A 14,133-nucleotide genomic window follows, 5' to 3' on the forward strand; every position below is an offset into this window, starting at 1 on the left:
GAGCAATTTTAGATAATGGTAATGGAAGGAGTCTCAAACAGCTCATCTATCTGGGAAGCTACAGGAATACCGCTCCCCTGCCTGCATGCCTCCCTTCAGTAGATGTGAAGTTGCAGGAACGCCGTTACCATCTTTCCTCTTCTCTGCATCTCTCTCCCTGGGGAACCTCTACCGCTGACCAAGTGGAAAAAAAGAGCAGGAACAGGTAATTCTGCACTAGCCTCAGATACAGCATCATTTCTGCAATTAGGCCCATGTAAAAAGTATTGGTTTCATCTCTCAGGAGCTAGATGTTAAGGGAGATAGCCTACTATAACAGAGGGAACACAAATTGCAAAGTGAATAGTAACTTACTCACGGAGTGAGAACTGGTGCTTGCTTTGCTAACAAAAGCCATTGTAGAAGTGGCACGTGCATTAGAAAGTGAGGATTTTTTTCAAGGAATGACAACATAGGAAGTTTTACCAACACCACCCCTTTTTTTTTTTTTTTTTTTTTTGCTTTGCCACATACAGATAGTGCAAACGTAGGGGATGCTTCAGTCTGTGCAGAATCATTCCCGCAGTCATGATTCTGGTTGAAATTCAAGTTTAGCAGCCAATGGAGACTAGTTCTAGTTCCTAAGTGAAATTTCTTTCAAGTCTGAGGGCGTCTATGACTTACATTCTGCTTTAGGCTTACCAAAAGCAAAGCCTAGCTTGTTTTAAATAATTCTGAACTAATACTTTTGCCCTGTAAATACTCTTTTTCAAATTAGAGTGCCTTTGAGACTATTTTTAGGGCCTACTTCATTACATATAATTGCAGCTTCAAATATAAATTGTATGTATAGTCCACATCTCTATAACACTGGGGTCTCTGACAAGCTTCCACTTTAAATACTGGTTCCCCGTTGTCCTGCAAAGCCCTGGTGTGACAGCCTTGCAAAACCACAGTGCACTGTACTCTTTCTGGATGTGCTAGGATTTTTTTTTAAGTGCTTATAAACAACACTAAGACCTTAATATTTAACATACACAATAGTGGCATACTTTAATAATTTTTTTAAAATGTAACTTCTCCAAGACAGCTGTTGTAGTTTTCTCAAGTTTCAAACAAACAATTTATTTTTTTTGCCACATTATCAAAGCATACTAGAAAGAGATAAAATGTAATGTCACCTTCACCGAACTATCTCTGCTTTTGAGAGTTTCTACTGTTTATGTTAAGATGCAAAACCTAAGTTTTCTGTCTATCTACAAAATGATGCATAGCATGAATTTAGTACAATGTGTACTGTTTGAGTATGCAGCGTTACAGGTAAAAAACTGAGCGTGACAAAATTACAAGCATCCAGTTTTGTACACTAGATTAAACAGCTTTTACTTCTTTTTCTTATGAAAGTAATTTGGTCAAATGTCAGATCTCAGCTGCTTGTAATTATGCATATAAGTATTTCTCTTTTATCCCCCTATTGACTAAAGCAGAACAAAAATAATTTGCATGTGATAAATTGTTGCATTAGGTGACTAGAACTCATTCTAACAAATCTAATGGCTAGTGAGGTGAGTTATGCCACATTAGGAAATATGCCACCAGATGGCTGACTCCACATTATCATGGCAAATGATGACACTTACCCATCATGTTCAAATGCTTCAAATATACTCTCATAAACTGGTTATAAGCCAAGTCCTCATTGCACAGTCTTTTATGAATAAGGTGATTAGAAAAAGCATTCCCTTTTACATTAATGTAAACCTACCATATGATATTCTACCAGGTGAAAAGAAATATTTTTTTTATTTTGATAAAACAGAATATAACTAGTCATTAGGGTCTTTCATCGAGACTTACTGTTTCTATACAATTCCCCCTCTCTGCTCTCAATCTATCCTAAGTCTTCATCAGACTTCACCATTACAGCAGATTCTCAACACTTCATCTCCAGACAAAACTGATACAGTTTCCTTATTAAGGGAAACTCAAAAGTTCGCAAAAGCAAAATACCTTTATTCAGATTAGGACAAAGACATTATCAGTTACAGAAAATGAAATTAAATATTCATTTCACACCAACCTGTAGTATTAGGAAAAACCTGCTGTTGTGAAAGACAGGACATTTTGCTGCATTACTTTGGAACTGAAGCTATTGTAACAATACACCAGATAAATTAAAGCTGTAACTTTTGTCATTATGACTTTAATTAAAGAACATATAATGGAAGCATAGAATTAAACTGGTAATATATAACTCCATGTCAGTGACTGGATATGAAAGGTCAGGAAAATTAATTTCTAGATGATTCTTTAAAGTAATGGGTAACATACAGAGAAAGTTAACGAATTACACACCTTATCTACTTTCAATACTAAAACTGATGTTTGCAACAAAATAATGTGCACAAATATTATACAGCTCCACAACTTTTTTCCATCATGGCATTGACATGTGCTCTCCACATTATTTACTTCTTGGCCTAAAATATCTATAAGACAACTATTATTTTATGTTAAAAAAACCACGTGATGATAGCGGTATAAGAGAACACAGAGGCCACAACTGGATCATCACGCATGTACTGCACAAGTTGCTGCACAAACACAGATGGAAAATCTGTCTCCCAGAGAGTACAGGAACACATAAACAAAACAATGGATGGTAGGGAGTATCAATGAAGAGAAAAGAAACAATTTCAGGAAAAAAAATTATGTGACATGCCCCACACAAAGCAAATGAAACTAAAAAAGGAAGCTATCAAATGAACAAACAGGCAGAGTCTCACAAAAAAACTAGTGGGTAAGGCATATATAATACTCTTGTCCCCTATGCAGAATACATCAAATTCTTATAGTGTTTATTTTCCTTTATTACTTTAAAATACTAAAATAAATGTCAGACAGTAGACTTCTATTTAAACAAACAAAAAAATACCCACCCACCCCCAAATCCCCAAGCATTTCCCTGATCCTGGCTGATTCTAATTTCTAATATAAACCCAGAAATTAAATACTGCTGTCTATCCCTGGCAATGCAGTTGCTCAAATGAACATGTTCCCTCTTCTATTCTATGAATCATTCATTTATTTATAAACTCATTCTAGGAATCTTGAGTAGAGTCCAGCAGTCTACAGTCATATAAATATTTCCAATTAAAATTACTTGAAATGTCTGCAATGCAGTCAGAAACCAGTTGAGAGTAGAGAAGAAAAGATGAGCAAGTATGAGGCAATTCACGCTGGGCTCAGTGGGTAACTTAGAATACAATATGAATAGATAGAACTTTTATTAGACATCAATCTTTCTTAGTTTCCCTTCCCACTTTTTTTCCAAACCCTTTTGCTTGCCGCTTCTCCCACTTTTTCTTTTTTGTCTATAGTACTTTAAGTTCAAAGGACTTGTTCAATATCAGGTCTGAAGGGTCTTCTTCCCTTATATGAATGCATGAATAACTGTCCAACATCACTTTTCAGATCTACGAACATGGTAAACTGAAACGCTACAGGCTGGTCAGACAGCAGGCTGCACCGGCCAGCCCAAGCGGCTCAGAAACACACACCTTGTCGTACTGCATCGTATGTCCGCGATGATCTGTTTGTGCCGTGTGACCCAGATACAGAAGATCTTCTGATTCCAAAATCAGGAAAATTTTTATGAACTTCAATAGGACTCATGTTTACCACCTCCAAGTGTAAATCCTAATTACCAAAAGTCTCCCCACAAGGAACTTTTTCCCCCCGCACTGAGATATCAAAACATTGAGAAAAACCTGACATTTCTACAGTATAATAAGAAATCTGCAGGTCTCCTGTTTTTATTTTGAGACCACAATTAGGATCCACGTGATGTATCATAGAGCAAGAAATAAAGCTGGCGAGGGAGGCTGCACGTGAGAAGAGTACAGCCATCACCATGGCTTTCCTCACGGCAGAGGCTTGGTAAGAGGCACTGACTCTGTAGCTGCTCCATGGATTCGAAGCCCCTTTACTGCTCTGAAACTCCACACAGCAAGCAAACACGCGGAAGGCAGGCCCAGCACTACAGCAGCACAGGAAACACAAATGCTGTGTAGGGATGGGAGGAGGAGGAGGAGGAAGGATGCGAAGGCAAGAGATGGAAAGAACAGAACAGACGATTTCAGTTGGAAGGGACCTACAATGACAGCACGTTGTTAAGGGCACTGTCCAAATGCCTCTTGAACACTGACAGGCTTGGGGCACCGAGCACCTCTCTAGGAAGCCTGTTCCAGTGTTCCATCACCTTCCTGGTAAAGCAATGTTTTCTAATGCCCAGTCTAAACCTGCCCTGGCGCAGCTCTGACCCATTGCCACGCGCCCAGTCACTGAACGCCAGGCAGAAGAGATCAGCACCTGCCTCTCCACTGACCCTCCTCAGGAAGCCATAGGGAGCAATAAGGTTGGTGCTCAGCCTCCTCTTCTCCAAACTAGGCAAGTCCAAAGTCCTTAGCTGTTCCTCATACTCCTCACAGGACATTCCTTCCATCCCTTTCACCAGGTTTGTTGCCCTCCCCTGGACACATTCAAGGACCTTCACATCTATCTTAAACTGTGGGGCCCAGAACTGCCCACGGGACTCAAGGGGAGGCCACACCAACGCAGAATACAGGGCTAACCACCTCTTTTGGCCGGCTGTTATGCCACGCTCGATGCCCCCCAGGACGCGCTGCCCTCTTGGCTGCCAGGGCACAGTGGGCTCCTACAGAGCTGCCAGCACCCCCAATCCCTTCCTGCTGCTCTCCAGCCGCTGCTCTCCCAGTTCATAGTTATCCCTGGTGTTATAGTTATCCCTAGGTGCAGAAGCTAGCACTTGGACTCGTTAAATTTCATCCCATTAATCATTGCCCAGTGCTCCAATGTGGTAGACAAAGCATGTCCACCACAGAAAAAATTAAAGGCTGTTGTCTCCCATCTCACTCTAATGTCTTCATTGTAAGCCTACTCCTCCATCATAGGTTTTTTGTTGCAGTGGAAAATAATTATTTTCAGAAATACGTTTACATGGCTCCCAAAGTGGAAAGAAAACCTAACTAGTATATGATTACTTTTATTTGTTCAAGACATTGTAAATATGGTCCTTAATTTTATATTAACAGAATTAAATCTCAGGTACCTATTCTTAAGACTGGCTACGGACAAACAATTCCTCGCAGTGCTCAGGTATTTGGAAAGTTCAGCAAAGCTCCCCATAGTGCACCATTCTTCCTGCACCAGGATGACTACAGAAGAGGCTCAGAGTACTGACCAAGTAAAAATTACTTTAAAATTACTTTAAAACAACTGCAGGTTCCCCGTCAACTTTTACTGTCTGTGAAAATAATCATGAAATTCTACTATACGTTCCTGCCCTGAAATTTATAGACAACGATCTACTTTTTAAATTATTTCTGGTTTTTTTGACAAAAAGGAAGCAAAGAAATGTCATATAAAAATAACACAGGCTCAAACTCCTTAGCGTAGTTGCACATTTCTCCATTATAGTGCAAGTTTAAAGGGATAGTCTCAGACTTCAATTTGAGTGTCTTTCTCCGTGTCATGATTTCAGTATTACTTTAACATGGATTAATGCCTTCAGTAGATAAATGTTCTGCATTAGATGAATATTTTGGAAATACCATTTAGAAATAATGTCATCTTAGAAGAATTATATTTAATTCATTATCTAATGCAAGAAAATTATTTTGATCTCCACTATTCTTCAACTAAACCAGAAATTTTGAAGATACCAAAAAATACTATGAAAAGGGTGGTAGTTTCTATTAAAATAATAAGGAAAATACTTCCTAAAATTATCACAAAATAAGAAAATCAACTCTACCAACCATTAAAATATTTTCAATATAATTTAGTGTTTAATTTGGCTTTCTTCTCTTCTTCCCACACCAGGCACTAGAACTGAAGGAGCTTCACACCCAAAACGGTATGTGACTGCACAGTCCTTGTTTGCTTTGGTTCACCCACTTCGTGTGCAATAGTAAAACTACTCATGGGAGCTGGGCAACTTGTACACGTCTCCTTTGGTAGCACCCAGACACTGCAAGGAATGAGTTCCAGTTTATGCTATCTGTATCAAGTAGAAATAAAGCAACCAGTAGCACTGACCATCTTTTCAGAAGGATACAGGACTTCATCTGGGATTAAATTTATAGACAAAACCAACAACCAGGGATATAACTTTTTATGCTACTATATACAAGTGCTAAAAAAACCTACTACAATCTGATTTTCTCTCCCACCTGGCATTGATGGACTTAGCATTATTAGGTTTGTGGTTGGATTTGATGTAAAGGTCTTTTCCAACCTAAATGATTCTATTCCATTAGCTCTTCTATTTAGTCTTGAATTTTTGATGCTCCCCAAAATCCTTTTCGCCTTTACTTTGTTCATCTTTCAGTACAATTTCTGTAATTGACCAGGTGTCTGTATCTAACTAGTCTTATTTGTCTTTGTCTTTGTGTAGTGTGTCTCTGGTTTCACACAGAGAGCAGCAACAAGCAGTTGTTCTAGGCAGAGTGAGATCTTTAGGACACTTAACACAGAGATGTAATGTAGGGAAATGCAGCCCTGGTAGGACAGCATTGACGAGCAGGGATGCAGGATGCAGAACAGGGAAGGGCAGGCATGGAGTGATAAGAAGTGGGGCACAAGCTTGGCACTGAAGAACCCACAGCTACAAACAACTCAGAAATGATAACGCAAATCTGTAGCTGGATAAAACTGGTTTTAGGGACAACAAGAAAAGGCACTGAACATAGATGAAGGGCAGTGTATATGGTAAATCTGGATTTAATCTGGAGCTAGAGACCAATGAGAAAGAAAAGCATAAATGGGTGTAAGCACACATGTAACAATGGCCCCAAGTGGAGGGGGAGAGGAAGATGAACATCATACTCCTCCCAGGAAAGAACTCCAGACGCTGACAACTTATTGACAACGCCATCCCAACACCAACACCAGAGGGAAATCACCCATCTTAGGACTCCGAAAAACAGTGGAGGGGTGACCACAGCACCAGGCAAAAGAGTAAAAATTACCATTTTAATTGTATTAATAATACTACTGAGACTTCTTTATGTAAGCACTCTAACTATACTTTGCTGATTTTTTAGAAATAATTAGGGCTAGATAAATGGTGATTCTTGAATTAGACTGTTAAGTTTTCCATTATACTAATAAATTCTTGTCTTTACTTATATAGAAAAGGTGTGCTTCCTTTGCCCATAAACAAGATTCTGAATATAACAATTTGTAACCTGCTTCACCTTTACTCTCATCTCCCCCTCATTTTTCTAGTAAGGGAGTAATTTGCTGCCATTTATTCTTCAGCCTCTTTCCTTACGTTTGCTGAACCTTACCTTGAGTTTAACTTTACAAAACTGTCATAGAAATTTATCAGTAGAACGATTGAAATTTTTCATTCATTTCAACAGACTTCAACTTCACTTCCAAAAGTAGACAAACAAATGATAAATGTATGCAACAATGAATAGTACCGGCAAGATCAATCAAAACTTTGGTTCACCCATCCTTAGAAATCATGACAAAAGAACACTGAATGAAGGGTAAAAGGTGGGCATTTCAGAATTACTACAAAGCAGTAATGATTTATCACATAACACCCAATAAACTGAGGAAAATGCGTATTGCACAAAAGTTTGCATTTAACCAAGTTTGCACGAGCAAAAAAAATGACAAGTTTTATATTGTAGAGATGTACCTTGTTGGATAAGGGCTTCTGCTGCAGGCTCCCCAGAACCTATGTTTACATACTCTTCATTAGGATGCTTTCTGTTGTAATGCCTCTTCAGGGAACCAGATATGTTGCAGGAATAATGGCAATGTGCACAACGGAAAGGCTAGGAACAAAATGGAAAATGCTAGACCGTATTTCCTGACCTCTTCAGAACACAAGCCTAAGCTGCAATGTTTTGATCCCAAGAAACCATGTTGATTTCTGGTTTAGGCATCTTTCACAGATTCTAAAATTCAATGTAAGTGGAAGTTGTACCTAAATGTTTTTAGGTACAACTAAATATTTTTTATGATGTGCAAGACAACAAGTATTCTCAACATTATAAGATCGTGACCTACTTTTCATAATTTGGTAAACTGTGTGTTTTCATAATTGATGCTCACAGGTCTGACCACGTGGAGACTTTCTACTACAAGGAAATTACTCAGCTACCATTAGCTTTGGTCTGGAAATGGGCAGTAAGAGAGCTAAAATACACAAAGGTACAACATGACTGTGCAGCCAATCTAACTGAACAGATAACCAACCGTACCTGGGGGTTGAGCTCCTCCCCGTCCCCTTTCACTGACACCTGCGTTCATGTGACCATTCGGCAAGCTAAGTCTTGGGAACTAAACTGATTAATTTTTAAGAACATACGTCTTATTTTCTAAATTATTTTCTAAAGAAAATGTTTAGGAAAACAAGTGTTTGTGCCTAAAGTTAGCCTTTGAGAATGACCTTCCGACTGAGATATGTCACAGTTAGAGGAAGCTTGACACAACCATCAGGGTCCTGGAAAAGAACGCTGACCTTGACCCATGTCCTTGGGGAAATGTCAAGTACCTCGGAATGGGATACAACATGTTTCATGCACAGCACCCAGGCCCAGCTGAAGTTAGTCAGCAGAAAGTGGTTGGTACAGAAATGTTGATGAAGAAGCTGAATTTAAAGCTGGGAAATGTCTGCAGTCAGGGTCCATTGACCAGAACATTCCCCTAAGCTTGCTGCTCATGACCTTCCTTCAGGCTCCAAACAGCAAAAATAAGGAAGAAAAGTGGTGTTCAGATTCCCTTAACCTCACAATTCAGAGGGTACTGTAATATTCAGCTATTCAATTTTTCAGAGAGGGGTACTTTTCTATTGCTGAAACTTTTTTCAAGAAAATAATCCAGACAGAACACTGTGTTCTTGTACCACTTTCTACATATTTGCATATCCTGCATGTTATCTCCTGTCAGATAGCAGGATTGCAAATCCACACAGCCTGGAAGTACAATGGCTTAAATTACCATTAGGTTGTAAAAATACTGACATTCCTCCGAGTTGGACATGCATGCAAACAACTGTTCCAGAAGGAGACAATGTGTTACTAACAGACTTTTTGAACTTTTGACAAATACTCCTGACTGACCTATTTCAGTGTTTTGCAGCTCTCCTGGTAATGCACTGAACAGCCACACTTCTATAGAGGCTCACAGAGGACTGAACAGAGGTGCTGAGTCAACAGTTTTAAAGCCGATCCCGAGGTCAGAACCAAGTATATTTCAAGAACTGCATCATGAGTACATTCAACCCATTAGCGATGAAAAAAGGAAAAGTATGTCTTTTCATTTACAAAAAATCCTTTCAAAAAAAGAAGACCACAGCAAAACTACATACTTAAGAAAGAAAAACTATTTGTTCAAAATGTTTTATCTCTTTAGATGACTTGCTTCATTTTCTTATATGTCTTGTCTTCCAAAATTTAAATGATGAATCAAAAGACTGTCTTCCTTTCTGCTTTATGGAGGTACATAGCATTGGTAAGTATTAAGAATGATGGAGTGTACTCTTTAAGGAAGCAAAACGGTTTGTTAGATAATGAAAGATGTGGCATATGAACATAGTATGATGTTTTCAAGAAGAAGTATGCTCATTGCCAAGATAAAGTGTTACATTAAAATAAACATTTTTCATAATACAAAAGACTGGTGTTTTTTTCTGGAAAAGAAACATATAATTTCTATTTCCTGAATAAAATATTGCACAGTTCATTACATCAAGACCTGTCATGCCAAGAACCAACATGAAATTTAGGAATAAAACCATAATACAGTCTTTTAAAATAAACCGTATCTCTAACCTAAACACATCATAGAAACATTAACAATCTTCACAACTCTTTCCAAGGCAGTTTCAGATAAATGGGGTGTTTTAAAATTAATTATTTTCAATTTTCTTCAAGTATATGAACTGATCTATAGTACAATAGACTGGCAAACTTTCAGAGTAAATGCAGGTGGGCAATGTATGGGATTCACTTCCCTACTTCCTTAGGACATTTTAAGGTACATATTAGATTCCTTCTCTCAGGGACTGACGATCGAAAAAACCAATAAGGTTTATTTTATATTGCAACATATGTCTATTTTTGGCAAGAAAAGATACTAATTACAAATTGTCCACAAACAAAATAACCCTATCTCAAAAGTGTGACTATAAAGTCAAAATTCTTGAAATACTATGTTAAGATGCCATAACTGTCACCAAACAGGAAAATGTGCCAGTTTTTTCAAACTGTTGTCTGAAGTTCTATGTGTTTCTAAATGACTTGTCAGTACGCATGATTTACGTGTTTTCTTACCTTGAAAGAAACATGTTGTTCCATATGACGTAGCAGCTGTGGTTTTTGGGCAGCTGTGTAGTCACACACCGTACATTTAAACTGCTTTCCTGAAACGGGAATAGAAAATGGAGTAACCTTTTTCTATTTATGTTCAGAAAACTACTGATTGTATTTCCTTATAAAGATAATTTCTAAAATGCTACGAATGTGCAGTGAACAATACTAGAAGTCTGGCACTTGTGTTGCAAAAATTTTGGTTAAATAGAAAGCATAGCAAGGAAGAAAAAAACGCCTTGAGTGTCATCTTTAAATTATAAGCATTAAATAGTCTAGACGCTCCTGGAATAGTCACTTGGGAAAGGACAAAAAGAATCCTTATAGTGCAGCCTAAATGGAAGAAGGAAATCAATTATTTACAACTGCAGGAACAGTTATTTTGCTGTTTGTAAAGCAGATTTGGAAATCCTTAAAACACAGATGTTTGGTTATGTTCACATGTTTCTATTTACTTCTGTCCCAAGTACTGAACTGTTATGATTCAAACACATTTTCACCTCAAAGCATTCTCTCTCCCAGATATTTTTTTCCTTATGATTTAAAATAACACAATTCCCTTTCTTTTACTCTCTGGGTTTCATACTCCCCCTCTCCGTATTTCGTCTTTTAAGATTCCATCAGTCCTGCTACCTCCAGCCGAATGACAAGGTGCATTAAACACACAAAGACTTCATTCCTGTATTAAATGCCCATGGCTGGCAAACTGTATTTGACTGACATGGAATAACTATAAGCTAACAACTTACTCCAAAAACAAAAGAACCAGAAGGAAGGATGGAGAAGTACAATACATTTTTTTTCCTGAAAAGATCAGGTTTCTTTAGATTCTGGATCTTGCTCAAAAAAGTTACAGGCATTTTATACTGAGTGTGAAAGTTTCCATAAAACACAGCTAAGAAAAACCTTAAGACAATTTCTGATATCTAATTAAAATAATGAAAACCAGGCTTTCTGTTTTATTTCTAATCACAAACACTAATAAGCCTGGGTTACCGAATATTTTTCTATCATGCCAGTCATAAGAAGTCTGTTTTCTGGAGAAGAATAAAGCAGACAGAAAACTACTTTATATTCCACTGGTTAAATTGACCTTGCAGGGCTGATATTTGAAAAAAAATTGCCTGGATTCGTAAGTCAGGAAGGCAAGCATCATAAACAGCAAAACATCTTTCAAATTCATTTATTTGTGAAAGAACACTAGATGTGCACCAGTAAGAACTTTTGAAGCGCTGTCACTATAGAAAGGGACACTGGGCAAAGAGAAACTGTCAGCATTCAAGAGGCTGAAAGTCCCCTGACAAATCATGTGCTGCATTCCTGGTGGCAAATGTTACCTTTTTTTTCCACAAGTGTTTGAAATGCATGAAGAGTTTACTGGGGTGGACTTAGTGAGGAGAATTACTTAAGACTCCACAGAGAGTGAGGTTCTGTTTCTTACGGAGCCAATGGAAAAATGTGTTTTCCAAAGGTATGGGGAATTTCCTGGAATGCTTCTGGAAGTTTTAAAGCAAGGCAAAAGAGCGTAAGTTTTGGATTTATTTGTATCAGTCAACAAAGGAGGTGCATCAAAAAGGAACATGCAGTCACCTCGGTTATTGCAGAAGATGATGACAGTCTGAAGCCAGATAAAAAAGGCTCCTGGTAATAACATTGCCTCTAGAGTCCAGGTTTCAGCCTGGTAAGAGAATATGGTTTCTTGCATGCAATTAAATGTTTCAAACTAACTTCACACCTTTAAATTAAACCCAGACAAAGCTAGTTCTTGCACAACTATTGTGTTATTCTTAACAGTGCCAAATTTCAAAGCAGCCTCTGCTGAACTGCAGTAATTACCTACACACAGATACGTTTTTTTCAAGAAATAAGAACCAACTCGCAGGTAAAAAAAATTCAACTTCTGTTGCTGAATTTCGCTATTTGGACGTAACAGATGGTGAAAACAAAACAGAAAGGTTTTGAAATTAAACACTATGCAGGGGTTTTTTTTACAGCACCCTAAAAAGACACCTCTTTTTTCTTTATATTCTAATCACGCACCAATCTCCTTTTAATTCAAATACAACTTACTCCTTCTCTCAGCCAGGAATCAGCTGAGGATTGCATTTGGTAAGTAAAATCTTGATTCTTGCATATTAAGTTTAGAAGTGTGTACAACACCTGCTTGTTATTGGCCAAGATAGTTCAAAATATTGGAAAGTACTTTCTGGATAATGAGTGATCTACTAACTGGTAATACTCCAGTAACTACATACTTCCTATAATATGTACCATATCAATCTAAAGGGTTCATGTCTTTCACTTATACATACAGATACAAGCATACATAAAAATAAATACCTCTGATAGAAAAACATCACATATACTATAAAGATGTTACAGAGCATTGTGTGCTTTCTGTGAAAGGATAATGCTAATTAATACCCGTATTTTTCCAAAAAGAACTGAAATGAAATGGTCAATAAAGAGCTGAATGATGTTTCACAAGGTTGCACGAGTAACAAAGATCAAGCTACTAAGTCATAATGAAGGTCTGTACAACTTACCCTGCTACATCATTTACTTCCATTTGATAATCACAGAGGAATAAAGCATTGTTGAAGTAATGATATAAAATTTTCTGGATTTGCATTTCGCTTCTTTCTGTTATCATCACAGAAATATTAAAAGTATGGAGCAAATGCATGTGCTGCGTGTGTGCCTATAGAGAATACAGGCTCAGGCTTGCCCCTGGCTGACCAGCCCTGCAGACACAGAGCTGCAGCAGCCTTGGCCTCCACTGGGCTACTGAATTCAGCAACTCCCAACGATATTCCCAGAGAATAAAGCAGTAAGGGACTTTAACCATGGAACTATCTGTATTTTCGAATTTCTATTGAGAATAACAAATCTCTGTAAGAATACAAAGGGATATAAAGCCAACGTAAAATTTCAGAAAAATCAAGTATTCCAGAAACAGCTGTCTTTCACAGAACTTCATTTTGCAGAAGTTTTGAATTATTTCATCAACAGTGTCTCTTGGGAATAAACAAAATTTTTAAGTAGCTCTTAGTGTTCAACTGAAAAATGCTTGTTAATAAGGTCTTATAGTACAGCCAGTATTTATAGCCCTAAAATAAACTTGAATTTAATAAACATGCACTTACCATCAGCAGTGTGAAGGAGTTTATGGCTCTTCAAAGTGCCTTTTGATTTGAACTTTTTCCCACACATATCACAAAGGTGCGTTTTCTCTGTGCTGTGACGATTCATATGGGCTTTCAAGTTACTTTTGCTGCGAGTGGCATACTCACAGAGAGAACATTTGAAGGGTTTGACACCTAAAAATAAAAAAATATACTATGAAACAAACAAGCTGTACTTTTAAAATGAGAGGGCAGACATTTGCTTGAAAGAAATTTCAGATCATGAAAGCAACATGGATAACAAGGTCAACATTTTAAAATTTGCATATCTACATCTAAGAAATTTCACCTATAGCTTCTACGTAAATGATAGCAAGCTCTTGACAGCATCATTTAACTTACTAAGAGAAAGGAGGGTTCTTTTAGAATTAAATACTTCCCTATTGAAGCCAGGTACTTAGTTTAACCAAGCAAAAACTAGCATTTTGGTCTTGGTGTGTCCATCCTTCATTTAAAAGTAGAATCCAGACTATGTAAGTTGATGCGGAGCTGGTGTACATACCAAATCTCCCTCTAAAAGTCTTCAGATAACTATCATTCTCTACTTACTGCAATAA

At 37.6% G+C, this 14,133-nt stretch overlaps 1 protein-coding gene across 4 annotated transcripts in view; it reads right to left on the reverse strand.

Annotated features, from left to right (window-relative positions):
• ZFAT (zinc finger and AT-hook domain containing) overlaps window positions 1–14,133 on the reverse strand; it is a 145,130-nt gene that overhangs the window by 21,213 nt on the left and 109,784 nt on the right. For all 4 annotated transcript variants that reach the window (XM_056330205.1, XM_056330203.1, XM_056330201.1 and 1 more), the window contains exons 10-12: window positions 13,538–13,711; window positions 10,356–10,444; window positions 7,715–7,853 (exon numbers count right to left, since the gene is read on the reverse strand). In XM_056330205.1, coding sequence (XP_056186180.1) covers window positions 7,715–7,853; window positions 10,356–10,444; window positions 13,538–13,711 — 402 coding nt within the window. The remainder of the gene's footprint in view (window positions 1–7,714; window positions 7,854–10,355; window positions 10,445–13,537; window positions 13,712–14,133) is intronic.

This window comes from Falco biarmicus, chromosome 3 (assembly GCF_023638135.1).
Source record: "Falco biarmicus isolate bFalBia1 chromosome 3, bFalBia1.pri, whole genome shotgun sequence".
In the NCBI taxonomy this organism is placed as follows: domain Eukaryota; kingdom Metazoa; phylum Chordata; class Aves; order Falconiformes; family Falconidae; genus Falco; species Falco biarmicus.